At 42.3% G+C, this 27,898-nt stretch overlaps 4 protein-coding genes across 4 annotated transcripts; 2 read left to right on the forward strand and 2 right to left on the reverse strand.

The window, feature by feature from the left end:
- The first annotated feature begins 1,563 nt into the window (after positions 1 to 1,563).
- Positions 1,564 to 3,579, forward strand: LOC139218580 (uncharacterized). Its single transcript, XM_070850212.1, has 2 exons — positions 1,564 to 2,488; positions 2,602 to 3,579. Exons 1-2 carry the CDS (start codon positions 2,433 to 2,435, stop codon positions 2,834 to 2,836), a joined length of 291 nt encoding a protein of 96 aa, XP_070706313.1. The 5' UTR covers positions 1,564 to 2,432; the 3' UTR covers positions 2,837 to 3,579.
- Positions 3,580 to 10,584: 7,005 nt separating this feature from the next.
- LOC139219549 (transcription factor HES-5-like) lies at positions 10,585 to 11,183 on the reverse strand. The gene is made up of 2 exons (XM_070851455.1): positions 11,110 to 11,183; positions 10,585 to 11,005 (listed from the first exon to the last, which is right to left on the reverse strand). Exons 1-2 carry the CDS (start codon positions 11,176 to 11,178, stop codon positions 10,586 to 10,588), a joined length of 489 nt encoding a protein of 162 aa, XP_070707556.1. The 5' UTR covers positions 11,179 to 11,183; the 3' UTR covers position 10,585.
- Positions 11,184 to 14,002: 2,819 nt separating this feature from the next.
- On the forward strand, positions 14,003 to 14,787 carry LOC139218507 (transcription factor HES-5-like). The gene is made up of 2 exons (XM_070850096.1): positions 14,003 to 14,095; positions 14,211 to 14,787. The coding sequence occupies exons 1-2, from the start codon at positions 14,033 to 14,035 to the stop codon at positions 14,601 to 14,603; spliced, it is 456 nt and encodes a 151-aa protein (XP_070706197.1). The 5' UTR covers positions 14,003 to 14,032; the 3' UTR covers positions 14,604 to 14,787.
- Positions 14,788 to 18,841: 4,054 nt separating this feature from the next.
- On the reverse strand, positions 18,842 to 19,998 carry LOC139218136 (transcription factor HES-5-like). Its single transcript, XM_070849695.1, has 2 exons — positions 19,906 to 19,998; positions 18,842 to 19,790 (listed from the first exon to the last, which is right to left on the reverse strand). Exons 1-2 carry the CDS (start codon positions 19,966 to 19,968, stop codon positions 19,398 to 19,400), a joined length of 456 nt encoding a protein of 151 aa, XP_070705796.1. The 5' UTR covers positions 19,969 to 19,998; the 3' UTR covers positions 18,842 to 19,397.
- Positions 19,999 to 27,898: the final 7,900 nt, after the last annotated feature.

The following is a 27,898-nucleotide window of genomic DNA, read 5'->3' on the forward strand; positions in this document are numbered from 1 at the left end:
GAATCAGGTGAAACTCTAAATTGAATGTGTTCCACTGTCCTTCTAAAATGAACAGCAGGTTTTTCTGTTCTGGTTCCTGGTTGGTTCATTGAAAACAAAACTGATAACATTAGATAAGATTTGGGGTTTTTGGATATTAAGTCTGAAGTATGTCGATCTCACTGCTTTCTGATAGTTTGGCATGAGTTTCTGAGGGTGTTGAGATTGCTGACTTAGTTTCCAGTTGCATTCATATTTTCTGCACTGTCGGGGATCAGGCCGTGATCATTAAGCCGGGGGAGGGTTTCTGATTCAATTGCAAATTATGTAATGGGGATAAAATGATTAGAAACAGTGTCTAATCATGTGTGTAAAAATGTGAGATCTTATAAAAGGGCTCCAAAAATAACAGCTTTGTGGTCTGATACAAAGTAAATCAACATTCTCACGGCAAAAACCAGGAGAAAGTATCAGATATGTGTAGATATGCAGAATCTGCTGGAGTCAACAGATCTCAGTTACCACGAGAGAGTCCACGCTACAAGAGACAATCAGCTCATTGACACATCCTGTTTAAAATCAATGTTTAAAAACGAACGTTATCAAATAAATGCAGTCAAGTAATGTTTAAAGTGCAGCATTGTCCTCTGAGATGTAGTGAAGTAAAGCAGTAGGAAACGGGACTGACTGCACTTAAGTACAGTACTTAAGTAAATGTAGTTTCCACCACTGATTTTTGCAATATTATCAATAATGTTCACATTTTATTCTCCTATAAATTAATATTTCTATGTCTCAGACTTTCCAGCCCAGTATGTGTTGTGTTTCAGATGTAAACTGTGTGTGTAGTGTGTGTAGTGTGTGTAGTCAGAGTTAATGTGTTTACACCCTGCTTATCTCCCTCCATCTGTCTGTGGGTGTGTTTGCTGTCTGTTTCCCAGTGTCCCTCCTCTGAGCTCCCACAGCTCCCAGCACGAGGCTGAGCGTGCCCCAGTCACCTCAGTCACACGCCCCCCCCCACCCCCCCACCCTCTGTGTGTGGAGCCACGGCGACACACGGCTTCCCACACTTCTTCATCCTGCACACACAAAGGAAGTGTGTCTGCTCCCACAATGCCTCGGGGCGGCTCTTAGGACGGCGGTCGGCCTGGGACAGACGGTCCACTTTGCAGGTTATTGCTCCATCTGGGTCCAGAATACGCTCCAGACCAGAGCAACAGAAAGAAACTACACAGTATAACCTCTATGGTGTGTTCATACACCACAGGGATGTTAGTTTATTGCATTTATAGCAAGGTAACGTGAGCTAAGTGTCCCAGAAAAAAAGGTGTAATAAGGGAAAGTATTTATTTTGTTGTCAAATATCTTTAATAGGAAATAGAAACTTAAGTGTCAAAGCAGCACTACACAGAAGAATTCACAGAAAAATACTGAATAACATAAAAGACACAGTCAAATACTAAAGCGCAGATTAAGATTAGGTCAGATTTAAAGTAGATTGAATAATAAAAATGAGAAAAAGAGGAATAGAATACATAAACCCATTATTTAGGATATTTGGTCAATATAATAGTTCTATATTAATTGTCTATTTAATAAAAAGTTAAAATTGTCCATCACAGTTGACATATACAACTTATTTGGTCTAAAACCCAAAGAGGTTCAGTTTATCTTCAGAACATTTGCAGATATTCCCACTAGAGGAGCTGAAACCAGGGAGCCTAAATAATGAAGCCATTATCACGTTGGTTTATGTTTCATTTTTCTTCCAATCGACTGATCAGTTATTTGATGAATCATTTCAGCTCTGGACAATATTCTTAGACAGGAAGTTGAGTTCAGTTGTACAGTGAACACTGAGATCCATTTAAACCAAACTTATGATTCATTCATCATTGGCAACTGTATTTGCCGTATAGAATTTCAGACCCATGAGTGCATGCTGAGCCGGCTGTGCTCTGATTAGTTTCACTAGAATTACCTCCAAATGGCTACTATCAGGAAGCTGTGGGAGCTGGACACGTTTGCCAATAATAATCTCAATAAAGATCAATATTTCATTTACAAGCCTGCCACATTCCTGTTTCTTTTTTTCCTTTTTCCTAAAAATAATCAAGTTGTCATGTGAGCTGATAAGTTTTGAGTTTTAATAAATTCAGTGAGAACTCGGACAGCGAGCAGTCCACACGGCTCGGAAGAATTCCCAGGGAATATTTTCTGCATGTCTTTGACATATGGCCTCATGAACAACATCCCACCTGTTCTGGGTGACAGCCACTCCATTCAGTCTATTGTCCCCGGCCTCGAGCCTCCTGATTGGCCGAGCAGCGGAGAGAGGCCGGGATGAGCTGCATAAATTCGGAGCGGAGCTGCAGACACGAACAGAGACTTCCTGTGAAGCTACGAGACGAAACAGCACAAGAGGACTCCCCACTACTAAAACACATCTGGAAATGGCTCAATATCTGGACCTGGCTCTGCAGGACAGCGTGAAGGAACAGCTGTTCAGGTGAGTCAAGGATTCCTTTTAGATGAAGACACTGCTCTTATTCCTCCGACCCTCCTGCAGGCGTGCAGATGAGAGCTCTTCCTGTGTGTTAATGGAGCCTTTGTGTCCCTCAGGTGCAAACTCAACCTGTTGGAGAGGAAGTGCAGCAGCGGGGTGGAGAAGCTGAAGGCTCTGATCGGAGAACACCTGCACAACGGGATCCCCGTGTCGGAGCTCCTGGACAAAACCATGTCCTTCCTCACCCTCAGAAAGGCTCTACTGTCGCACAGCGGATACTCCAAATACTCCAGAGACATTTTACGCCTGTTTCCTGACGCAGAGGAAGATGTGGCTCCACTCTGCTGTTGATAACACACATGAAGAAGTGGAAGATGGGAGAACTCCGTCGGACTGCATTGAAACTCTTGTAGTTTCTTTATATCTATCAAACACGATGATGATTTGCAGTGTCTTTTTCTGGTTACTGTAAATCTGCAGGATTTAGGAATGCATTATATGCATTGTAATAAGCAGTTGTACTGCTGTAGAGTGTATTTTAAAAAAAAGACATGGATGACGGGCCTTTTATATACTGCTCTGGGATTAACATACCAGACCTGGTGCGAATTATGTGTGAGAAAACCTTTGTTATATTTGTTACATTTGAAACACAAGTCATCCTCAAATGAACAAATGATCTGACACTGAACTCAGATCAGATTAAAACCAGCATTATTTGAACCAAGTCTGGAATAGAAATGAACCAAAGCTGTGGCAGTAAAAAGCCTCGACTCCTCGGCCAGATGACAGATGAGTGCTGGACACTCTGACAGTCGTTGAATGATTAAAACTGACATTGATTCAGCTGATGTTTGTTTGCAAGAATCAGTGGATACCTTGTACTTTGTTAACCCTTTCTTTAAAAGGGGAATTCTGATTTTGTTTATCTAAGCATATTGTTTAATTTGATTTTGCTTTATGATGGTGCTGCTTGTGTGCCAGTTTGCTGTTCGTGTTCAGCCTGATATCGGACAGACCTGTCAGCTGCTGATTCAAAGGTCTGGACCCAGGCAAGCTTTTGTTTGTGTTCAAATAAATCATTTCCAATATTACTCTTGTGTTGGTGTTGAGGTTGGTTTGTGGGACAGAAGCAGAAATGATGTTTCTGACTGCTGGGAAATAACCCAAAGCAAAGAGGAAATGATACCAATTACATAGCATATGATGCTGTGGTTTTCTTATCAGGATTATAGAGAGAGCTACTGTCTATTAAATTGAATTTAGATGAGTAATAGCTACCAGTTTGCAGGTGAAGCAGAATTACGTGTTAAAAAGTCCTGCTCCAAGCTTCCTGAACAAATCCTGTCAGCCACTGCAGGAAATATCACAGAAAACCTGGTTTGTTTTCTCATGTTGAGCTGTTCTGTCAGGCATTTCCTCACTGGCCTTGTTGTATTGTAGATGTAACTGTCTATTATGTAGGAGAAGAGCAAATGAGTTAATAAAAGAAATCAAACTCAGATTTTAAAGGATCAGCGCAAAATCAGGATGTCAAAACTCCTGAGTGAACAGTTTGGAAAGTCAAGGAGAAGCCATAGTGACACACTATCTGTTTATGCCACTGTTGCACCTATTTCCTATTTCTGTTATGTGTGTTTCCTTTTCAACTTAAAATATTTTTTTTTATTCCCACTTTTGCTGAGATGTCCTTAGAAGTCCACTGAGGATTTTTACATCTCAGCACAATCAAAACATTTTTTTTTTACTCATTTTCACTCCTTTTACTCATTTAATGTCATCAACTAAAGCCATACTGAACTAAGAACTAGTATAAACTAAGTATATTGACTCTGCACCTTTCTATCACATCATTTTGAAAACCTCCCACCAGTTGTGTGACCAGTGGGTAAAGAAAAAGGAGGGAAAAGCAGCCAATGGGCTTCTTTCCCTCCAGATGGTCGATGACACAAAAACTCCATTCATTCATCATAGATCAGTGTGGGAAACTAAACTGAGAGCAGAGAAACATCTGCTGCATCTGCTCACTGTGATAAACCCTTGGCTGCTATTTAAGTAACTGAGGACATTTGCTCAAGTATTGGACTATTTGGACAATTTTGCAATTATATCTACTTCTACTTTTTACAACATTTGATTGGTACTGATATTGATTAATGGTGTTAAAAAGATATAGACAAACAATACAGTATATTACAATAGCTTAGACTGAATATAAGTGAGTTATGCAAAATAATTGTGCAAAAGAAATTAAGTAATGCGACTATATGTTGATATGTGTATGTATTTTAAAAGTATAGAGCTGTAGGTCTTTATAATAACCCCAATATACACACATCTGCAGTACAGCTAGTATACACACACACATACATGTAATAAAAATAGTAATCACATGTAACACCATGATATAACATGCAGACTAATAATATAAAAGCACAATAATGATAATAGCAGTAATACAGTATTGTGTGAGTAATATAAAGCAGTGTCAAATAAAATAGTGTCAGATATTACAGTCCTTCTCACTACTACTCCCACAGTAACAGCAAGCTATGAGTAAAAACATTTAGTTTGAAAAGAAATCCAATTACTAGCACAAACATTTATTTTGACTCTTTAATAATAATGAATGTTGTTTCACTGAAACATGGACACTTTAGATCTCCGGCTGATCACTGATCGGTCAATGATGGCAACATCAGGCAGCAGATCTGCTCTCTCTGCAGGGTCACTGCTTTCCCACAGTCTCTCCCTGTGTCCACCCCCCCCCAGACCTCCACCTGCCTCACATCCAGTCTTTGTCCCCCCTGAATCAGCTCCGCACGCCTCATTGTCTCAGCCAGCGGCTCTCTGATTGGCTGAGAGTGTGAGAAAGTGCAGCCAGACGCGGCCTCCCATTGATCTGGAGCTGTGGGACTATAAATAGGAGGTCTGGAGGCAGCAGAGATCAGACGGCCCATACAGAAACCTGGACAGCATGCAGATCAGCCTCGGCTCCTCTAACCACTGCAGCCACTGACTCTCCGCAGACTCGAGGACACTTGTTCATCAGTGATGAGGGTTAGAACACGCTCCACTCCGCAAGAAGCTGAGCGATGTCAGAGAGCCAATCATCGGTCTCTGCTGGTCCAGAGTTCCTCAAAACAGCAGCCAGGCTCTGACTGCAGCGGCATCCAGCTGTGGACTCCAGCTGTGGAATCCAGCTGTGGAATCCAGCTGTGGAGAGGTGGAGCGCTTCCTGACAGAGGAGGAGGTCGAGACGAAGTCACAGAGAAGACTGAAGCTCTTCAAGAAGCTGCAAGAAGCTGCGAGAGGCTGACTTTTCTCTTCTGAGCTCCACAGTCCACAGCAGCATCAGCAGAGACCAGAGTCCGTGCAGCAGCGACCCCTGGAGGCCCCCAGACGCTCCTGCACACCGCAGACAGGCAGACAGCATGCTGCACTGCTTTACTGCTCAGCAGCATCATTGTTGCTAGGAAACATCTGAGGACGAGCTGACATTAAACATGTTTAGGTGACTGAGTTTTCTGTGGAAAAGATTCTAAGTAAAACATTTTGTTTGTGCTTTTTATCGTCTTCTGTTGTGAAGACAACGTCATAAATGTCTGATGGCCTAATCTGTTGTAAGATTTGAACCCTTTAAATTGTATCACTGGATAAATAAGCTTTGGTCAATATTTGACCTTCTGATGTAAAAGAGTTCTGTGTGGACAGAAGACATCATCTCACTTCTCTGACTGAAGAGTGGAACATTTTCACTGTCATCAATAGTATCTATTGCTTAATCACTAACTGATTGATCGGTGTGATCATATGGTTTTGTTTTCATTTTGTGGGTGTCATGTTGTGTTTGAGTTCTAAAGTTTGTTCTCTGAGAGGATATTGTTACTGTTTTATTTCACCACTTTATTTCGTTTTGTTCTTTGACTGACTGGTGCTGATCTGTGTCAGGTCAACACCTCAAATGTTTCCTTTAGACAGAACTGTTGTTGTCACTCATTTCTGTGAGTCGCCTGTGTGTTTTATCTCCATGGTGGAGATCATGTGATCTCTATGTGATTCATATCATTTATTCTCACAAATTATGGAATGTTTGTCCTATAAACTGACATGTTTTCTATGAAGATGTTTACCAGCTACAGTTTATTGGAAACGATGATTTGTCTTTTGTCTTTTGCTGTTTTTATTCAGAATGAATAAAGACATGTCTATCAAGTTCATCTTTAATGTCTTTTTGTCTTGTTTAAAACCAGAAATACTCACATCCTTTCCTGAAGTAAAAGTAAAAATATACTAAACACTAAACATACGCCATAAAAGTCCTGAATTAGATGTTCTACTGAAGTACAAAAGGACTATCGGGTCATTGTTTAGGGCAAAGTCCGAGCCTGTGAAATAACTGTCAGATAAATGGAGTCGAAGCATAAAGTAGCAGAAAATGGAAATAGTCAAGTAAAGTACAAATATATCATGTTACATTAAATCAACAGTACTTGAACACATTTACTGTACTTGGTTATTTTGTACCAAGTTCAGTGAGGACACTGAGCTCATGTATCTGTATATGCAGAGTTATGGGGAAGACCTATTATCACTATCACTGTTACTATCACTGTCACTGTCACTGTCACTATCACGATCACGATCACGATCACGATCACGATCACGATCACGATCACGATCACTATCACTGTCACTGTTACTATCACTATCACTGTTACTATCACTATCACTGTCACTGTCTCTACCACTATCACTGTCACTGTCACTGTCACTGTTACTATCACTGTCACTGTCACTGTCACTGTCTCTACCACTATCACTGTCACTGTCACTGTCACTATCACGATCACGATCACGATCACGATCACGATCACTGTTACTATCACTGTCACTGTTACTATCACTATCACTGTTACTATCACTATCACTATCACTGTCACTGTCACTGTTACTATCACTGTCACTATCACTGTCACTGTCACTGCCACTATCACGATCACGATCACGATCACGATCACGATCACGATCACGATCACTGTTACTATCACTGTCACTGTTACTATCACTATCACTGTTACTATCACTATCACTATCACTGTCACTGTCACTGTTACTATCACTGTCACTGTTACTATCACTATCACTGTTACTATCACTATCACTGTCACTGTCACTGTCACTGTCACTGTCTCTGTCACTGTTACTATATCTATCACTGTCACTGTTACTATCTCTATCACTGTCACTGTCACTGTTACTATCTCTATCACTGTCACTGTCTCTATCACTGTTACTATCACTGTCACTGTTACTATCTCTATCACTGTCACTGTCACTGTCACTGTCTCTGTCACTGTTACTATATCTATCACTGTCACTGTTACTATCTCTATCACTGTCACTGTCACTGTCACTATCACTGTCACTGTCACTGTTACTATCTCTATCACTGTCACTGTCACTGTCACTGTTACTATCTCTATCACTGTCACTGTCACTGTCTCTATCACTATCACTGTCACTGTCACTGTCACTGTCACTGTCTCTATCACTATCACTGTCACTGTCACTGTCTCTACCACTATCACTGTCACTGTCACTGTCTCTATCACTATCACTGTCACTGTCACTGTCACTGTCTCTACCACTATCACTGTCACTGTCACTGTTACTATCTCTATCACTGTCACTATCACTGTCACTGTCACTGTCACTGTCTCTACCACTATCACTGTCACTGTCACTGTTACTATCTCTATCACTGTCACTATCACTGTCACTGTCACTATCACTGTCACTGTCACTGTCACTGTTACTATCTCTATCACTGTCACTGTCACTGTCTCTATCACTATCACTGTCACTGTCATTGTCACTGTCACTGTCACTGTCACTGTCTCTACCATTATCACTGTCACTGTCACTGTCTCTATCACTATCACTGTCACTATCACTGTCACTGTCACTGTCTCTATCACTGTCACTGTTACTATCACTGTCACTGTCACTATCACTGTCACTGTCACTGTCACTATCTCTATCAGCACTACTGTCACTATCACTTTCACTCACTATCACTATCACTGTCACTATCACTGTCACTGTCACTGTCACTATCACTATTACTATAACTATAACTATAACTATAACTATCACTATGGTTCCTAAAGTCTCCTGTGGAACCTCCTTCCAGTTTGGGTTCGGGGGGCAGACACCCTCTCTACATTTAAGAGTAGACTAAAAACCTTCCTTTTTGATAAAGCTTACAGTTTAGGACTGGCTCAGGCCTTAGACCAGCCCCTAGTTATGCTGCTATAGGCTTGGACTGCCGGGGGACTCCCATGATGCACTGGGCTCCTCTATCCTCCTCTTCCTCTCCATCATTATGCCTCATGTCTCTTTAATGTCTGTTACTAACTTGCTATCTTCCCCGGAGCCTTTCTGTGCTTTCTCATCTCTCAGGTTCCTGTTGATCCTGGTCCTGGTCCTGGTCCTGGTCCTGGTCCTGGTCCTGGTCCTGGTCCTGGTCCTGCTGATGTGGTTCTCTGCTTCATGAATCACTGCTGCAGATTGTCGGCCACTCGTCATGTTTTTCAATAATATCATACTGCTAATCTTTTAGTCACACTCCTATTGTTAGTGCTATAGTCACTGCTAGTGTGTTGGTTGCTGTTTGTGTTCTTTCTCTCTCTCTCTCTCTCTCTCTCTCTCTCTCTCTCTCTCTCTCTCTCTCTCTGTCCACCCTCCACCCAACATTGACCCTGACAGAAAGCTGCCCACATTGAGCCTGGGTCTGTTCGAGGTTTCTTCTCGTTAAAGGGGAGTTTTTCCTGCCACTGTTACTCAATATAATATCTGATGCTGCTCATGTGGGAATTCTTGAATCTTTAATTTTGAATTCCTGAATCATTGGGTCTCTCTCTAATTAAAGAGTTTGGTCTAGACCTGCGCTCTATAAATAAAGATTGATTGATTGATTGATATGACTATGACTATGGCCATCACTATCACTATATTTCTAACTTCCTGCCTATGACTCACTACGGCTGAATGATGATGCACATTTTTGTGTCTGTGTTACATAATTAGTATCTAAACCTGACATATTCCTCGTCATGTACCCAAAGAAAACACATTTCAAGAGGAGGTTTCTGAGTTCACTTCACTGCCGTGCTGTGTTTGGAGAATCTGAACTAAAAGTTATTCCAATATTTTCGTTTGATTTGCTGAAGAATCTGATCGTACAAACTAATTTGTTCAAGAATTCAGTAATGCATCTCACTCCATCTTCTGTTTGTCGACTGGGGATGATTATATTTCAAAAATGTTCCATTTAAGGCCAATAAAACACTGTTTTGTTTTTGTAAAGCTACAAATACATCATCTGTCACACAGTATAATATATAAAATGTGAATTTAGCAGCTGAATGCACCAATGGTAAAGATTAAAATAACACTTCCAATGTTTGGTTTTACCACCAATACCAGCGCTTAACAGCCAGTTTCACGGGTAGATGATATAGATTGTACTTTTATTTTGGAAGAAGCTGTGCCCCCCCCCCCTGCTAAAAGCCAACCTTCACTGTTGGCTGTTAGAAGTCATTTGTGAGATGAATCTCCAGGAGGCGCTCGTGCTGCTGCTGAAAACTCCTACATGCTTCACTGGATCATTCAGTCTGAGGGGATCTGATGCTGAGGTGATACAAATCATTTAGATCACACAGAGAAGCGCCAATAAACATCATGTTTAATAATAATGAATCACTTACATCATAAAAAAGGAAAAGACAGTTGGAATGACACAATACAGGCGCTGCAGGCCGTTAACACGCCTTCACAGAAGGCAACAGAAATCCTGTGCATCATCAGGCCTGAAACTTTCTCCTGTTTGCCTACATTGTAGACAAACTCAGAACAAGTCGGAAAAATGTGCAAATGTTGCACAAATGAACACATGAAAGCTTCCAACACACGCCGTGGCGACAGAGACACCACATTTAGCGCACGGAGACACGTGTCCAACACAATGTGTGTATCGCCTGTAAGCTCGTCCATGAAAACAACAAAACGAACACAAAACACAAACGTGTGTCCGAGCTACCACGGCCTCCACAGAGAGCCGTGGTGACACCGGGCCGATGACCGGGAGGCCGACCGCTTGCGCGCAACAGTCCGTCGGCCCTGCTCCCCGGACATGTGCCTCTGCAGGGCGGCTCTCTGGAGCACGTAGAAGCGCTTGATTTCCTCCCTCTCCGCGGGCTGCAGGGGGGCGTGCAGCGACAGGTGCCGCAGGGTCTCCTGCAGACACTGGGAGAAGCCCTGGCAGTAACTGGGGGCGACGCGGGCCAGCGCGCGCTGCCTCAGGAGCCCCACGGCCAGCTCCAGGATGTCAGCTTTCTCCAGCTTGGAGGGGGGCTGCCCGCCGCTCGGCTCCCCCTGCTTCAGGAGAGCTCTGAGCTGCTCGATGCTGTGGTTGATGCGGTCCCTCCTCACCTTCTCCACCATGAGTTTACGCAGCTGGAGACACATTAAGACACAGATTTAGAGAAGAAACCAGTCTGGAAATGTTTTAAAGCTCCTAAATGAGTTCCTTTTCCCTGTCAGCTGATTCAGGGTCTCACCTTGTTGACGCTGTTGTTGTCCACAGATGAAGGTTTGTCCTCCGGTCTGGTTTGAGTCACAGGAGCCATGACAGTCAGAGAGTACCAGTGAGACCAGTGTCCTCCAGTAAAACCAGTGTCCTCTGGCGCACAGTGTCGCGCCGCTATTTATAAGTCCGGGAGGGGCTCTGTGTGCGTGGACTTCTAACACCTGAGACTTTCCCACAGTCCGCAGCCTGTCATAAAAGTCCGGACTACAAACAGCCTCCTGTCTGCGACACCTCCTTCATCTCCCTCTCCTCCACTTCCTCTCCGTTCACACGGCAGAAGTGTGCCGCGGCCGTCACGTGCTGTCACGCAGAACCACCTGCCCGCTGCACGAAGTGTGTGCAGCCCACTGATGCCCACTTTGCACGTCCTGACAGAAAACTTTAGATATCAACGGGAAACCGAGCCCACAGTCACAGGATTCAGTTAGACACCATGATAAAGAGGGAAACACGTGGGAATGTGTTTTATTCATTAGAACCCTGCAACAGACAAGCGAGATTTAAGTCTCAGCAGTGCATATTCTGATCATACTAAGAGGAGGAAGAACAAAACATGATCTATAATTTCTAGAAAGAAGACTGCGCGTGGTTTCATGTGTTATTGTTGGGTGTGTATTTTATGGCCTCCGCGCTGAGCTGGATCTTTTTTGCACTGCGTCCTACTGGCTTCGTGCCCTTTGATGGCGGGCTGGAGGTGAGAGGAGGGGAAGCAGCAGTGTCTCCTGCACACGTTCCCGAACACTTCAAAGCCTCGCGGCTTCGCACCGAGCTGCTCCTCCGCAGATCCACGCGCCACCCGGCGGGGCTTCCCGAGTCCAAACGCGCGCATGCAGACACGCACCAAATACACACAAACCACCGAAGGAGGAGAGAGACACGTGGTCATCAAAGCCACCAAAAGAAGCCCTCGGCATAGAAAACATTGCATGTTCACAGCTATTTTAGAAAATGACTATAGACACACTCACTGGAGGACTTAAAGTTAGAGGTACATGTTGTGCTTCTCTCTTCACTCCACCACTCCTCAGAGCCTCTGTCTCCATTCATTCATAACTGTAGTGACTCTGCAGATTCAGATAATTTAGATAATTATTAGGTTTAGAATGATTAGATAATAATTCAGATTTAATTCAGACCCCATTTAGTTCATCATTCAGTGAAAGTACTTCTTCCACAAATACAGAGTCAACACTCAGGTAAAGATTTGATCAGATGAGTCAGATGGCTCTGTGAGTGCTACTTATTTAACTTCACTGTGTGGGAAGCTTGAACCAGTCTGAGACACTCCCACAGAGCCATGTTCATATTCTGTTATACTGACAGATTCTCTCATTCACTACTATTAAACAGAGAATACATAAATATGCTCTGATTCCATTGTAGATCAGTTTAACTCAGATTCACAGACACACACAAACGATTCATTCAAACAGGTAAAAACAATGTGAAAATGCTCATTTGATGCTTTAAGGAACACAACAGTTATTTTAACACTGCTGAGGCTGATTGGACCAAAGTTTCTTGCACATGCAGATTATTTCATGCTGCTTTCAATACTGAATGAATTATATGGTGTTACATGTGGAGGGAAGAGGGGGGTTACAGCTTGGACTACATGATGGGGGTGGGGAGGTGTGTGTGTGTGTGTGTGTGTGTGTGTGTGTGTGTGTGTGTGTTTGGGTGGTGGGGGTGCAGATAGACAGGGTTTATGGTGGAGGTGGAAGTGTGCCGTCTCCCCTGAGAGAGACAGACAGAACAATTAGCTGACGGCAGCAGCGACACTGAGGCCAGGAGTCAGAGATGTTTGATGTAATGTAAGCGGTGAGAGCTCATCACGTGAATGTCATGCTGTGAGTTAAAAACAAACAGATCAGCATCGGAAAATAGAATATTTTGAAAGGAGGGAGTCAAAGTGAATGAAAGCAAACAGCCACAGCTGCGTGCTGTGCTAACAGAATATATGTGGAATGTTATAATAAAAAGGGTGTTTATAGTGGAGCAACAAGCTGTTAGTTTGTGGTGGAGGTGGAAGTGTGCTGAGGAAGAAAGATTGTTATTTTATAGTTATTTTGCAAAAAAGCAGATATCAAATATAGAAAACAATCAATGTACAAACATAACTTTGCAGTAAGTATCATGGTTTTTCTTGGTTTGGGGTTTCCTGAGGTCTAAATGTGTCCGACAACTGATGGAAGCTGTGCATTTGATCAAATGTTGTTGAATTCTAAAGACACAATTATAAGAAGGTTTTCTATCTCTGGTGCTCAAATATGACTTGTGCAATTGTGCAAAACATGCAGATATAAGTCGAAAATAGAGATTGCACCGACTGTTTTCCTGTGAACATTTGCACAATTTCCCACTGTGAAATATACTTTTCAATGTGTGTGTGTTCTGTCCCTTGTTTTGTCTGCTTTCCTCTTTATCCAAATGTCACCTTTCAGGTGACTTCAGGGCTCCAGAGCATGTAAACTGACCTGGTGTCAGTGTTGTGTGAATCCAGCATGTGTCTTATCTTTATGTCTTTAGTGGCCCTCATCAGGTCTGCTGTCTGTGCCGCTGCACATCTGCAGCAGCCTGATCACATCAGACAGCAGGAAGGTTCCCAGGTAATAAAAGTGGAGGGAGCTGCTTGTGTCGGCTCTGTACCTTCACATGTCTGCAGCAGCACTCCCTCCACTGAGGCCATGGGGCCAGTTAACCATGAGATAATTGATGCCTCTCTCCTATTGTTGTGTGGGCCTCGCCCACTGGCCTCAGAGTGTGGGAAAGCTAATCCTGCCTGGGACTCATGGCTTTGTAATGCTAATGTGGGCCTATAAATAGAGGAGAGGGATCCTCCGTCACATCACAGCTCACTCTGCTCTGCCACAGAAGCTCTGCGCTCCACCAGAATGGCTCCAACCAACACCAGAGACTCTCCCGTCTCAATGCTGTCCACCAAAGACAGACACAAAGTAAGTCCTGTTTCTCACTCAGCCAGATGACACATGTGGGCGACTCGAGTCCTTTTCTCTGTGGCTTTAAATCACTGAGTGTATTCCTGACCAAGCTTCCTGTTTTGTTCAACAGCTGAGGAAACCAGTCGTGGAGAAGATGCGCAGAGATCGCATCAACACCTGCATCGAGCAGCTCAAGGTCCTGCTGGAGAAGGAGTTCCACAAGCAGGATCCCAACGCCAAGCTGGAGAAGGCCGACGTCCTGGAGATGACGGTGGTGTTCCTGAAGCAGCAGCTGCAGCCTCAGAGCCCGGCCGCTCACACGGCTCACAGGGACGGCTACTCCCACTGCTGGAAGGAGACGCTGCACTTCCTGTCCGCCAACTCCCTGAAGGAGGTGACGCTGCCGCACCTCCAGTACCTCCAGGACGCTGGACGCTCGGCGGCCCTCTCCTCCCACAGCCACATCCAGGCTGCAGTGAAGCAGCTGCCCAGCCCCGACAGAGCAGTGTGGAGGCCGTGGTAGAGACTGCTCACACTCTGGATCACACCGATGGATGTTCCCCATCATGAAGCCTGTATGGGACATTTCTGCACCCACTCCATGTGTTGTTATAGTTTCTCCGCCTCGGAGCTACTGTGTTTTTACCATGTAAAAGTCTGTCTGTGTGACTCCTGTGGAGTCGACTTGTTTTTACTTTAATACTGAATCAATGTACTACATACTGTAGTGGAGGAGGCTCCTCCCTGTTATCTTATCTTCCATGTGAAGTCAATGTGACTTGTGACCTTTTATAAAGGAAAATTACCAAATATACTTTGATATGTGGCATTGAGCCGTAACTATATGTGCCTGAATAAATCAATTTTATATCTTTAACCCTCTGAGTTGTTTTCCTTTTTTGCATTTTACTTCCAGATGTTCAGCCTATACATAATTTAGAAATCATCTAGCGCCAGATGTTCATCATGTTACATTTAATCACGACTGTGGCTTCTAGGAAAGAGGACAGGGTGATAAGAGAGCAAGGAATTCTATTTCGAACAGACAGTTTGTGCCTTCAAAGTGTCTAAGTTTCAATTATTTGAAGACCAAAGGATGTTGTTTTTTATGTATAAATACATATTTCACCATTTTGTCACATGTCTCATTGCCTCCAGGCGCAGACATTTCTTTAACCCGTCTTCCATAAACACCTTCCAATGACAGGACTAGATTTGGATGTTTCATTAAAAGAACATCTGGAACAGCACCCAGAGAGCTCCCCCAGTCCTTTTGTTTCACGCATGAGTCTGATGTTTCCCGTTGTATTATACTAGAGGAGCATAAATGTCAGATATGTTTAATCCTTGATGAGAAAACATCTCAGTTTATTGTCAAATGAACAGAGTGACAGTGGTGGAAGAAGCGCTGAGGGCTAGTTACATAGAAGAACTGAGGCATCATCAGCAAACTCTGCTTGAGATATCAAAAGCAAATCAAAATAATTATAGTGCAGAATGGCCCCTTTAACAGCAGCAGTAAGCTGCACAATGAATCTATTTTAAGTGCAGTCCACTGTGCCAGAATGTTTTATGTATGTCTCTTTTCTTAATGTTTTGACTTCCTTAAAAAAAAAATGTCTATTCTGTTCCTTCAATGTGTTTCTGCTGCATGTTCTTTAATGTTTAAAATGTATGGCTGTATGAAACAGCTATGAGAGACAAACACTGTAAATAAACAACACTGAATTACCACATGGCTTTTGCATACAAAGCATGCAACATGTGTATTCGCATATTTGGAGCAGCCTGTAAATCGGATTGCATGCTGTCACACGTGCAGGCGGCCTCCGTCGGTGGGGTTTAGCCGTGGTGTGTGACTGTGTCCGAGCGTGCCTGCCTTGTGCTTTGTGTGCTAAGCCCCGGGCGGCCGTTGAGTGGTGGGCTCTGTCAACTCTGGTTTCATCAAACAGCTGGTAAGCTGAGCTGCTGCCTGGCTGCAGGGCGCGTCTCCCCTGTGTGGAGTCTGCCTCTCCACAGCTTTCCCACACTCCTCAGCCTTTCTCCCCCTTCATCCCCAGGACAAAGGAAGTGTGCCGTGTTAAATTATCCCCCCACCACCCCACCCCGCTATGATGGTGAGAAACCTCCTGACCTTACTGCCCCCCTCCCTCCTCCTCCTCCTCTTCACACTAATCTACCTCCAAATCTGGAGGGAAAAGTTGGCCCACCATTGTATCTGCGTGATGTTTGTCAGGATTCAGTAATCAGGTGATAACTGACAGCTGTCAGTGATAGAAAATATCTAAGGCCATTTACTCAGTTACTGTACAACATTACTATGATCATAGATGTTTCTGCTTTGGGCTTTACCAGGTGCTCTCCAACTATGTGCCTTGTGACCTCTTCTATAAAATAAGCATGTAGTTGTGTGTCCTCATCATGTTTGAGATGTCTTAAAAGTCATTCAACAAGAAACACTGACACAAAGAAATGGAGTGTGAAGTCTGTGCAATGGTAGATATTTGATTTGATGTTTCTCACAGTAACAATCACTGAAAAATGTAGCGGTGGAGGTTAGGTTCTCAGAATCATTACTTTACTAAGTAAAAGTACCAGTACAACAATGTGATACAAGTAAAGGTCTAACAAAGTTTAGAATACATGTGTGTTATCAGCTAAATGTACTTTAACTATAATGTCTTGTCCACCTGCTTTCTTCCATGCACATGATTCAATACCTGTACTGAAGGACAACTTTGAGGTACTTGGTTACTTTACAGACTTTACATTAGGAAACATTTCATACTTTTCAAGAAGAACATTACGAAGAGACATAAAACCAGAAAAATAAAGTGGGTGAAGAAGTGCTCATACTCTTTACTTAAATAAACACACCAGTACAAAAAGGCCCCTGCATTTCAAATCCTGAGAGTGAAATAACAGAAGTATTATGCAGAGAGCGTTACCCCTTGTTTGGGAACCACTGGAGCCTCTGAATACTTCTTCCATCGCTGAAAGCTACGGCGGCTCAAACACTTCAGCAATTACTCTGCTGTTTGGTGAAACCCGTTTACCAGCAGCACATCACAGTAGTGTACGGTGTACCCGTGTAGCACCCGGGGAGTTTTCCCTCTGAAGCAGACGGCATTGATGCGGCTTTGACTTCCTGTAATCAGACCTGTGTGGAAGCGTGGGAAATCTCTGCCCTGCATCTGATGTCAGCAGGTGTAAGTCGGGCTGCAGGGCACATCTGTCCTCCCAGGTGAGAGCAGATGGGTTTATACAATCTGAGCAAACAAACACACACACACACACACACACACACACACAGGTCAGGATAAACAATGCAGAAACACTAATATCATAATGGTTATGAATTTTACAATTCACATATAATCTGAACTTGGGTCAGTTCTCTTTCAGTTTACTTCATATAAGGACTCTATGGGAATTACTGGAGAGGGGGTATCATAGTGTTCTGGATATGAAGTATTATACAGTAATGTGACTAGTAGCTAAAGCTATAGAATAAATGCTGTGAAGTAGAAAGTGTCTTAAAATGGAAATACTCAAGTAAAATACCTCGGTTTTGTACTTCAGTACAGTAAACATTACTTTTGTAATGCAGCAGCCCGCTTTTTAACGCCAGTTAACCCCAAGATGAACTTTAGGAGAAAGTGATAAGATCAATCCAAAGGGATAAACAGCTGTATATTTTGTTGTTTTCCCTCAAAATGAAGCAATTTTAAAAAGTATGATGCATTTTGGAGTTTTGTTAAATTTGAATCTGTCCTCTGAGGGAAATTTTAGGTTTTAAAATGTCATTACAAATCCTTTGGATTAGTTTTCTTACCTGATGTCCTGGTTCATCAAGCAGAATTAAATTAGCTCGAGATTTAACAACATAGTCTTATTTTTGCTTTTTATTTTATTCAATATTTATACAATCAGGTCATTTCCACTGAAGATGAACACCTAGTCAGTATGACCGCATCAAACAACATTGAAACAGGTCGATACAAAACAGATGAATAAAATAAAACTGAAACTAAAATAATCTGAGAACGGAGACAATAGGTAAAGGTGTCATCAAATTTAGAGCCAGAGATATTAGATTCCTCCATTTAATTTCCCTCTTTAGTTGTATTCTGTTCCACGGCTGTTTAATATGACACTTAAAGAGAGAACAGGATGTATTAAATGTCACATTGTCACATTATAAGCTTGTTTCCAGGTCAACCGAATTAAACATTGTGCTTATCAAATAAATCTTCTTGACCTCTTGACCTTACTGAACCGACCCTAAAAACAGAATTATTCAGACACATGAACCTAATCCCCCTCCCTCCCTCTCAAACACACACACACACACACACACATTCATAATAACTGGGCATTATCTCTCGTCCCAATAGGCCAGTTGTTGGTTGAAGGGTGTGGGAAAGTAGGAAGACCTCTAAACCCATGGGGTCAGATGCTGCATCAGTTGGTTTATACACACACACAACACCTCCCATTATCATTGATTAACGAGCAAGAAGCCTGATCAATATCTCTCTTATCACTCTCAGCTGCAGATTTACACTGTCTGCCCTCGTGTTTTATGGAGATAACAGCAGTAGCTGCTCACAGCAGGTCGCAACCTCATTTCCATGATGAAACATGCACACATCGGCACATGTTCATTCTCAAACTGTCAAAAATGAGATTCGCTCTCATCCAAAACAAGAAAACACAGAAAATGTTAAGATCATTTGAAAAGAGATTTTATTTGGAGATTTCTCTTTGAGACTACAAGTCTACTAACTTTTTACTTTTCCACAGGAAAAGTCATATTGTTTTAACATTCAATCACTTCAACAAGCAATTTTAGCAAACACACAGTGTCAACAGTTCATTTCACAGCACAATAATGCCTCCTTTGGAACTCCTGTGGTCCCAACAGAGCCTTTCCAAAAGGCTTTCAGTACACTAAAACATCACGTCAACAGACTAACAGAATGATAATGAGGTTTTAAGGCAAATGTTTCAGTTGGCTCAGCAACCATCCACTAGAAGACAATGTCTCTGTAAACAATCCTCAGCAGGAACATGAGGATTCATGAAGTCAAAGTGCATCGACAGAGCACAAACGGAGCAGTTGTCAACAACAGGAAAAACACTTTCTTCAATATGAAGAATTCTAAAAGTCATTTCCACTCTCTCTTTAAAAGAGTACATAAATGTTCATCATAGAAAAAGGAACCATCCGTTGAATAAATGATCTGGAGATCAGTCTCCTACAGGCTTCATGATGGGGAACATCCATCGGTGTGATCCAGAGTGTGAGCAGTCTCTACCACGGCCTCCACACTGCTCTGTCGGGGCTGGGCAGCTGCTTCACTGCAGCCTGGATGTGGCTGTGGGGGGAGAGGGCCGCCGAGCGTCCAGCGTCCTGGAGGTACTGGAGGTGCGGCAGCGTCACCTCCTTCAGGGAGTTGGCGGACAGGAAGTGCAGCGTCTCCTTCCAGCAGTGGGAGTAGCCGTCCCTGTGAGCCGTGTGAGCGGCCGGGCTCTGAGGCTGCAGCTGCTGCTTCAGGAACACCACCGTCATCTCCAGGACGTCGGCCTTCTCCAGCTTGGCGTTGGGATCCTGCTTGTGGAACTCCTTCTCCAGCAGGACCTTGAGCTGCTCGATGCAGGTGTTGATGCGATCTCTGCGCATCTTCTCCACGACTGGTTTCCTCAGCTGTTGAACAAAACAGGAAGCTTGGTCAGGAATACACTCAGTGATTTAAAGCCACAGAGAAAAGGACTCGAGTCGCCCACATGTGTCATCTGGCTGAGTGAGAAGCAGGACTTACTTTGTGTCTGTCTTTGGTGGACAGCATTGAGACGGGAGAGTCTCTGGTGTTGGTTGGAGCCATTCTGGTGGAGCGCAGAGCTTCTGTGGCAGAGCAGAGTGAGCTGTGATGTGACGGAGGATCCCTCTCCTCTATTTATAGGCCCACATTAGCATTACAAAGCCATGAGTCCCAGGCAGGATTAGCTTTCCCACACTCTGAGGCCAGTGGGCGAGGCCCACACAACAATAGGAGAGAGGCATCAATTATCTCATGGTTAACTGGCCCCATGGCCTCAGTGGAGGGAGTGCTGCTGCAGACATGTGAAGGTACAGAGCCGACACAAGCAGCTCCCTCCACTTTTATTACCTGGGAACCTTCCTGCTGTCTGATGTGATCAGGCTGCTGCAGATGTGCAGCGGCACAGACAGCAGACCTGATGAGGGCCACTAAAGACATAAAGATAAGACACATGCTGGATTCACACAACACTGACACCAGGTCAGTTTACATGCTCTGGAGACCTGAAGTCACCTGAAAATCCCTTGTTTTGATAGAAACCATTAAGTTTTATTACTAAAACTGTTTAAACAAAGAGATGCTCCATGGAAACACTGCCAGGTATTGTTTGCTTTAGGAATAATTGAATCAAACATGCAATAAAAAATATGGCTACAGCATCAACATTAAAATGCTTAAATGTTTATGAATGAATGTTTTTAACCCAATAATATACATAATTACACTAACAGGCTATTCTGCTGCATAAGCACTTCCACTTTTGATACTTTGGGGGCAATTTTGCTGTACTTTAGGATTTAAAAGGTGAAAAGGTCAAATGGGACAAATTTGATTAATAGCAAGTAGCAAGTGTTGCCAATAAAATACAAATTCCAGACTGTGTTTCTAATATTTTCACCTCCGTAGGGACCACTAAGTGACAGAGCTGCAGAGAGCAATGGGGGAAGACATGGGAGAGAATTTGGAGGGAAAAAGAAACTGTCAATTAAACACAATTATCCAGAGTCCTCTGGGAAGGCACACTTCTATTGTGTGACACCTCGTTCTCCTCAAAGAACCCCCCCCACAGCCGCCACCCTCCTCCTCTTTTGCTCACCCCTTTAGGAGAATATGTAATAAATGGGAAAGAGAGTGTGGGAAAGGAGGTTGGGATCCTGCTCACACACATCCTCCAGTCAATAGAGTGCCTCCCCCCCCCTCCGGCTCCCCCCCCCCCTACACAGAGCCTTTCAACCTGTAGGATCAGATCAGAGGCTCCGCCGAGCCGGGGGGACGCGTGTGGGATGTCTCTCTATGAGTTCCCGCCTTCGTTCACTTCAAGAAGACCTCACGAGTGTTTCAGCGTGTTTATACTCACCTACTGATTACTACGCCTCCACCTCCTCCACCTGCGGCCCTCTCATAAACCAGACATAAGGTTCAACACCTGCTGCCAGCGCTGGGAGGAAGTCCTCACACCATTTACACAAGTAACAGAAACACTAAAAAAAAACTCCACTACAGGTGTAAGTCTTGCATTTAAGATATTACACCAAGTGTTTTCAGCTTTGAGTAGTTAAAGTACACAAGTGTTATCTTTTAACAGGTGCTTGGTTATTGGTCTTAATCCCTATAAAAAGTAGCATAAAAAAATGAAGTAAGGTAACAAGCTCCTCAAAATCATACTTAGGTCCACTCATGGATTTGGCTACTTGATATAGAAGAAAGCAGGAGGACAACGACAACTTACTATTTCTTTTAGTAGGATTTTAAAGAATGAAGGACTTTTACTAGTAATGGAACACTTTTACTTACACTTTACTAAGTTAACTTTACTAAGTTAAGGACACTTTTACCTTCTTTTGGAAAGGGCTGTAACAACAAATAAAGTTATTTTATGAAATGGTGAAATTTATATTTAATTATTTAGTGACAAGAGCGACTTAATAGCAGAGAGAAGAATCTAAGATGGTTGCCCTGAGTGAGGGAAGAAATTACTGAGTAATTTGGACGTCTTTAATGTGCGTTAATGACCATGAAAGTATGTGCATAAAGAGGCAGATGGTGCAGAGTCCGCTCGGAGGGAAATCTTAGCATCCTTTTCTTCTCGGTTCCTCAGGATGCATTTCTTAGAAGTGAGTCATGACATGAAATGCAGATGAAAACACATCATTTGGCGTATAAACACATTCCGGCGTGGACGTTCCCCCCCCCCCCCCCCCCCCCCATTCAAAGAGAAAAGCCTCTGAGTGGGCCCTGCCACCTCACACACACTCACACAACACACACCCCCATGTGCACACGCCAAACAACATGTCTCCATGGCTTTGAGCCCAGATGCATCAGTGTGTGTGTGGGTGAGGACCTCTCTGCACTGAGGAATGTGTGAGAGCTGCGACCGGCTCCTTGTTCCCACACTTCTGCCTCCATTCAGGGCAGCGGCCCACCCTGCGGCAGCCGCCACTGATCCTCCAGCCCCTCATTATGCTCCGGCCTCAATGGGCCATCTGGACAGCTACCGGGGGAGCCAGCGCTGCACGCTGACCCCCAGCACACCTCAGAGTGTGCAGGTAGGTGATAAATAGAGCACAGAAGCTGTGGATAACAAAGATGGAGACACTTGTAACCTCAAAATGTTTAGAAGACATCAAAATTAAACATGCACGACGAAAACTTTACTAGAATATCTTCAATTTTTGTGACTAAAACTAACAAAAACCACATTATTAAAGTTTGATTCAGAATAAAATTACATTTCCATTAAATGAATGAAGAAAACAGGCAAAAATGAACACTGTCACTCCTCAGTCACATCTGTGCTCATGAAGCAGGAGCTCATACATACAGTATATATACAATATAGGTGGTCAACACAACATTAGACTCTAACACCAGAGACGACTGGTACCTGTCTATTTCCTGCAAACACTCAACTTTCACTATTTACTAACCATAACCAAAGGGGTATTATTATAACCGTAACCATCTATCCATCTTGTAAAGGAGGGATAAAACATAACTTAAGAAGAAGTGAAATCCTATAAGAGGTGTGATGTCAGCCGTCCTCAGCGTGGACACAAGGTGACAATGGTAAAGTTTTCCCGCCATGAGTGTCTTTTCTCAGATGATGGAGTTCAGTCACATGTCCCTGGATCACACGGAGGCTCAGGGGTCAGGCTTTTCCCAGCTCCTCTGTGAGGCTGCTGCAGTCACAGGGACACTTGTTGAGGAGGCGGCTTTGTGGCTCAGGCCTCCGTCAAAGCCCGGCTCACAACAGCCTCAGGAATGCATTGTGCCCGGCCCCAGCCTGGAGATGGGTGGAAAAATCACGGGCTCAGATATGGGTTTGGACGGTGGCTACATGTCCCTAGCAACGCCATGCCACTGATGAATATTTTAGATGTCAGCTCACTGTGACACTGGTAAGAAAGAACAAGAAATATGGAGGGTACCTGACCTGACCTGCTGCCTGACAGCTGTGGAGTCTGAATGGTGATGCTGCAGTCATCATTAAATGTTTAAAACATGCAGAATTAAACACATCTTAGCTGGATGTAACTAATATTAGTCAGCTGGTACTATTTGAGGTTAGAAGTTATATCTGTATAGGTCTGTATAACAGGATCATTATAGTATGGACTTTATATGCAGTGTATATTTTGATGGGTTTGTCTTATTAAATATTATTATTAAGTAAAAATCAGGGCTTGGCTGTGTCTCTCCTCAGAAGCACCTTAATCTCAGGTCTGAGGATGGTTTACAGTAGCTGGTTCAAACAGAGTAACACATCACCTGCTGGTTAACATCCATTTATTTCTTGTGATATTTTTATTTTGGAAAATGTATCATATGTAAATATAAAATATCTGTTTAGAAGCAGAAAAAATGTCGTATGAACCGCATCCTGCTTTAGCCAAATTAAATAAGAAAGTACATATTGAATGAAATAAGTGTTTTTGCAGAGTCAAGCTCTTTGTGGGTTGTGTATGTGTACAACATGTGTACAACATGTGTGCATCATGTGTGCAACATGTGAAAAAGAGTTACAGAGAACATGCACACATAAACCACATGTGCATGGTGTCGGGTGTAAGAAGAAAGACTTTTTCTTAGTAAATATAGCATTTCAGAGTAAATAAAGGTGATGTTACAATATAACTAAATACAGCAGCTACATTAATGATCGATGTTTGAGCTAAATAGGACAAACGCTAAATTGACCGCCCAGGTCAGAAATTTTCTAAATGAAAAGGCCTATAAATTGAATGATACAGTGTTTTATAAACTTAAATCACTTTATGTTTTTAGGTTATTATAATTATCATTATAATAATCATCATTATTGTGATGATAATTATAACAGTTCTGTTATAATATAGTGTAATATTATATCCTAACAATAATATTCTAATAAATTCTAATAAATATTGGTGAATTTGGGTGCACTACTAACACATATAGACCATGTATACGTATATAGATGTGTCGATTGGAGCTGCTGGCTCTCTGTGACTAATGTGATGTTGATTGCGGCACACGTCCTTTGTTGCTGCGTTCAGGGTCTCTGTGGGAAAGCAGATAAAAGCAGCTGGGGGCTCAAAAGGCGGGAAACCTCAGTTCTAATGACGGCCTGAGACAAGCAACATAGGGGATGATTAATTGGCTAATTTCAAATAAAACATAAAAGTCCACTATCAAAAGGTTTTTTATATCTGACTGGTCCAAAGGGGAAGGAGACGCATTTCAAACTGATCAGTGTTGTTTACTCCTGTCAGAACTTTCTTCATCTTACATTTCATTTTGATCATAATGTCTTCCTCTCCTGCACACACGACAAAAAAGTTTATTTGAAGTTTAATAACAATGTTTTGTTCACTACATGCAGATCAAATGAACCTAGCTAATAACTAATACAGCGATACTGACTTCTTGTATTTTTGTTTCTCTTTTTGATTTTGACATTTTTTTTTTGACAAGACAAGTTTATTATTATTACGTATTCAACAACAAGGCAGTTCCAAATGTTTCCAAAAAAAAACACAATGCAGAATGAATAGAACTTTAAAAAGACTAAAATGATTTATGATTACACATAAGATTAAAACTAAGGTCAGATAGAATATGATAGGATAAACAGTAGAATAAAAATTACTGTGCAGTGTAAGATATCACTAAATGGTCCAAAATGTGTTACTGTGCAGTGTAAGATATCACTAAATGGTCCAAAATGTGTTACTGTGCAGTGTAAGATATCACTAAATGGTCCAAAATGTGTTACTGTGCAGTGTAAGATATCAATAAATGGTCCAAAATGTGTTACTGTGCAGTGTAAGATATCAATAAATGGTCCAAAATGTGTGGAGGTCAAGGTGGGACAGAGAGCTTTTTCTTTTGGACTTTTATTTCTTGTGTTTACTGCAGGCTCCACCTGTTCCCCCAGGACGCAGCCATTGTCCAGACAGCAATACACAGTCAATTTAGCATGAAGTCATTGAAACCTTCTTTGTCATTATGGGAGCTGTTCATTGGCCCCAAGTGTGGGAACCTGCAGTCAAACAGAGACCCACACAGAGTGCCGCCCCAGTTTGGACCACAGGCTGCCCTCAACGGACTCACATAGTAAACTCCATGGAATCATCTAAGGAAACAGCAGGTTCCCGCTGTGCTTCTGTTGAACTGTACCTGGAACTTTTTAGAGAGAAAATATGGACAAACGTGGGCTAATACTGTTGGATAGATAATACTCTATTATTATTCACTATATTAGTATTAATTGATAATACAAGCACTTGTAGAAAATATGTGATCTGTCCACCTAACAGCGCCCCCTGTGGTCGAACAGTGCAGAGGTTCATAGAATATAGTGTAACACCTGGATGAGTCCACGCAGGTATCAGTAATACACACTTATATCAGTAATACACACTTATATCAATAATACACACTTATATCAGTAATACACACTTATATCAATAATACACACTTATATCAGTAATACACACTTATATCAATAATACACACTTATATCAGTAATACACACTTATATCAGTAATACACACTTATATCAATAATACACACTTATATCAGTAATACACACTTATATCAGTAATACACACTTATATCAGTAATACACACTAAAATCAGTAATACACACTTATATCAGTAATACACACTTATATCGATAATACACACTTATATCAGTAATACACACTTATATAAATGATACACACTTATATCAGTAATACACACTTATATCAGTAATACACACTTATATCAATAATACACACTTATATCAGTAATACACACTTATATAAATGATACACACTTATATCAGTAATACACACTTATATCAATAATACACACTTATATCAGTAATACACACTTATATCAATAATACACACTTATATCAGTAATACACACTTATATCAGTAATACACACTCATACCTGCCTTACACTTTACTTAAGCAAAGATCTTGATACGTCTTCTACCACTGAACACAACACTCTGACAGGAGCCATTCGGCATAACGAGTACTTCTACTTTGATTAATAAAGTACACGTTGCTGTCTATATCCAAGTGCTTTTGCACAAGTGCAGCTTCCACTGCAAGGCTTTTATTTATACTAATAAAAGTATTTTTACATCAATGCTTTTACTTAAGTAAAGAATCTGAGAACTTCTGTCGTCTCTGGTGTTCGCTGCTTAGATTCAGAATAAAAAGGTTTTAAAAAGCCTTTTCAACAAGCCGCAGCTCTATTAAAAGGCTCTGAGCAGAGAAAAAGGCCAACTTTTTCACCCACTGAGCGAAAGTGACATAAAATGTGACTCCAGATATCAACAGGAAAACAGAAGCGTCACCCAGACTTCAGAGCTTCTTTGTGGAGTTTTTTGGCGGGAGTTGGGTGTCAGGAGAGCAAACATGTTGTCAGAGAGTGAAAGGTCCAGCTGCTGCTCGCAGGACAAAGACGGCCTCCTCCAGTCAGGGCTGCAGCGTTCTCACACTCAAACCATTCAGAGCCGACAACTGGGAAGTGTGTGTCCCAGTTCCCCTCCAGCAGCTCTTACAGTTTATTGCTTGTAAGTGCGGGCCATATGGTAATAAGCAGCTTAACATTTCCATGTGAATATGGCAACAGCTAAGAGAAAGTGCGGCTTCATAATGACACTAAAACTGCTGGATATCCGACCGTTGAATCAGTCTTGATCTGTTTACCGAGTCCAACAATGAGCATCTCTCTACATCAGTCAGTGGTGAGAATGGCATTTGAAGTATGCCGCGTGCAAGCACACTTATTATTGTTTTGCTTCAATTCATGGTGCACGACAATGCATTCCTCCTCTTTTATCTGCACATTCTGCGGAGGGATGCCTCAGCCTGGGTTCAGTAACAATGAGAGGACCTGCTCCGCTCAGACAGAAAAGAAAATGAGAAGACATGCACTTTTGTACAAATGCAAATGAGCATCACAGGCGTCTTCAATAACTGTCATTTTATACCAGAGTACATACTTGACAGTCAAAAAAGGATTTAATCTAACATTATAATATGTAGGGATGTGATCAGGGGCACAAATCTATAAGAGAGCAAAGTGTGTTTAAAGTTAGCCCATCAGAAGTAAGTCAGTGAGAGGGAGTGCTCATTGGGCCAACTGGCTCCTTTCACAGTGTTACATTCAAAATGTACTAAACGCACCAAAAGTAAAAGTAGAATGATCATGTAGAATGTCACAGTTCAGACTGAGGTACATTATGTATATTTGGATTATAATTATTGAAACAATGTGTTCATCTGTTCAATGTTGGTAAAGATGTGGCTAATTCAAATGATTACGTTTTATATACTGCTGGGTAGTGGAACCTGTAATAATACATCATCATTTATCATTAGATTATATTTTGTATTATTCATATGAGGTAACTACGTGAGTATATGATTCAAGATTCTTTATTTGTCACATACACAGTTATACACAGTATAATGTGCAGTGAAATGTTTTGAGTGCCTGTTCCAG

The sequence above is a fragment of the Pempheris klunzingeri genome, chromosome 2 (assembly GCF_042242105.1).
Source record: "Pempheris klunzingeri isolate RE-2024b chromosome 2, fPemKlu1.hap1, whole genome shotgun sequence".
In the NCBI taxonomy this organism is placed as follows: Eukaryota; Metazoa; Chordata; class Actinopteri; order Acropomatiformes; family Pempheridae; genus Pempheris; species Pempheris klunzingeri.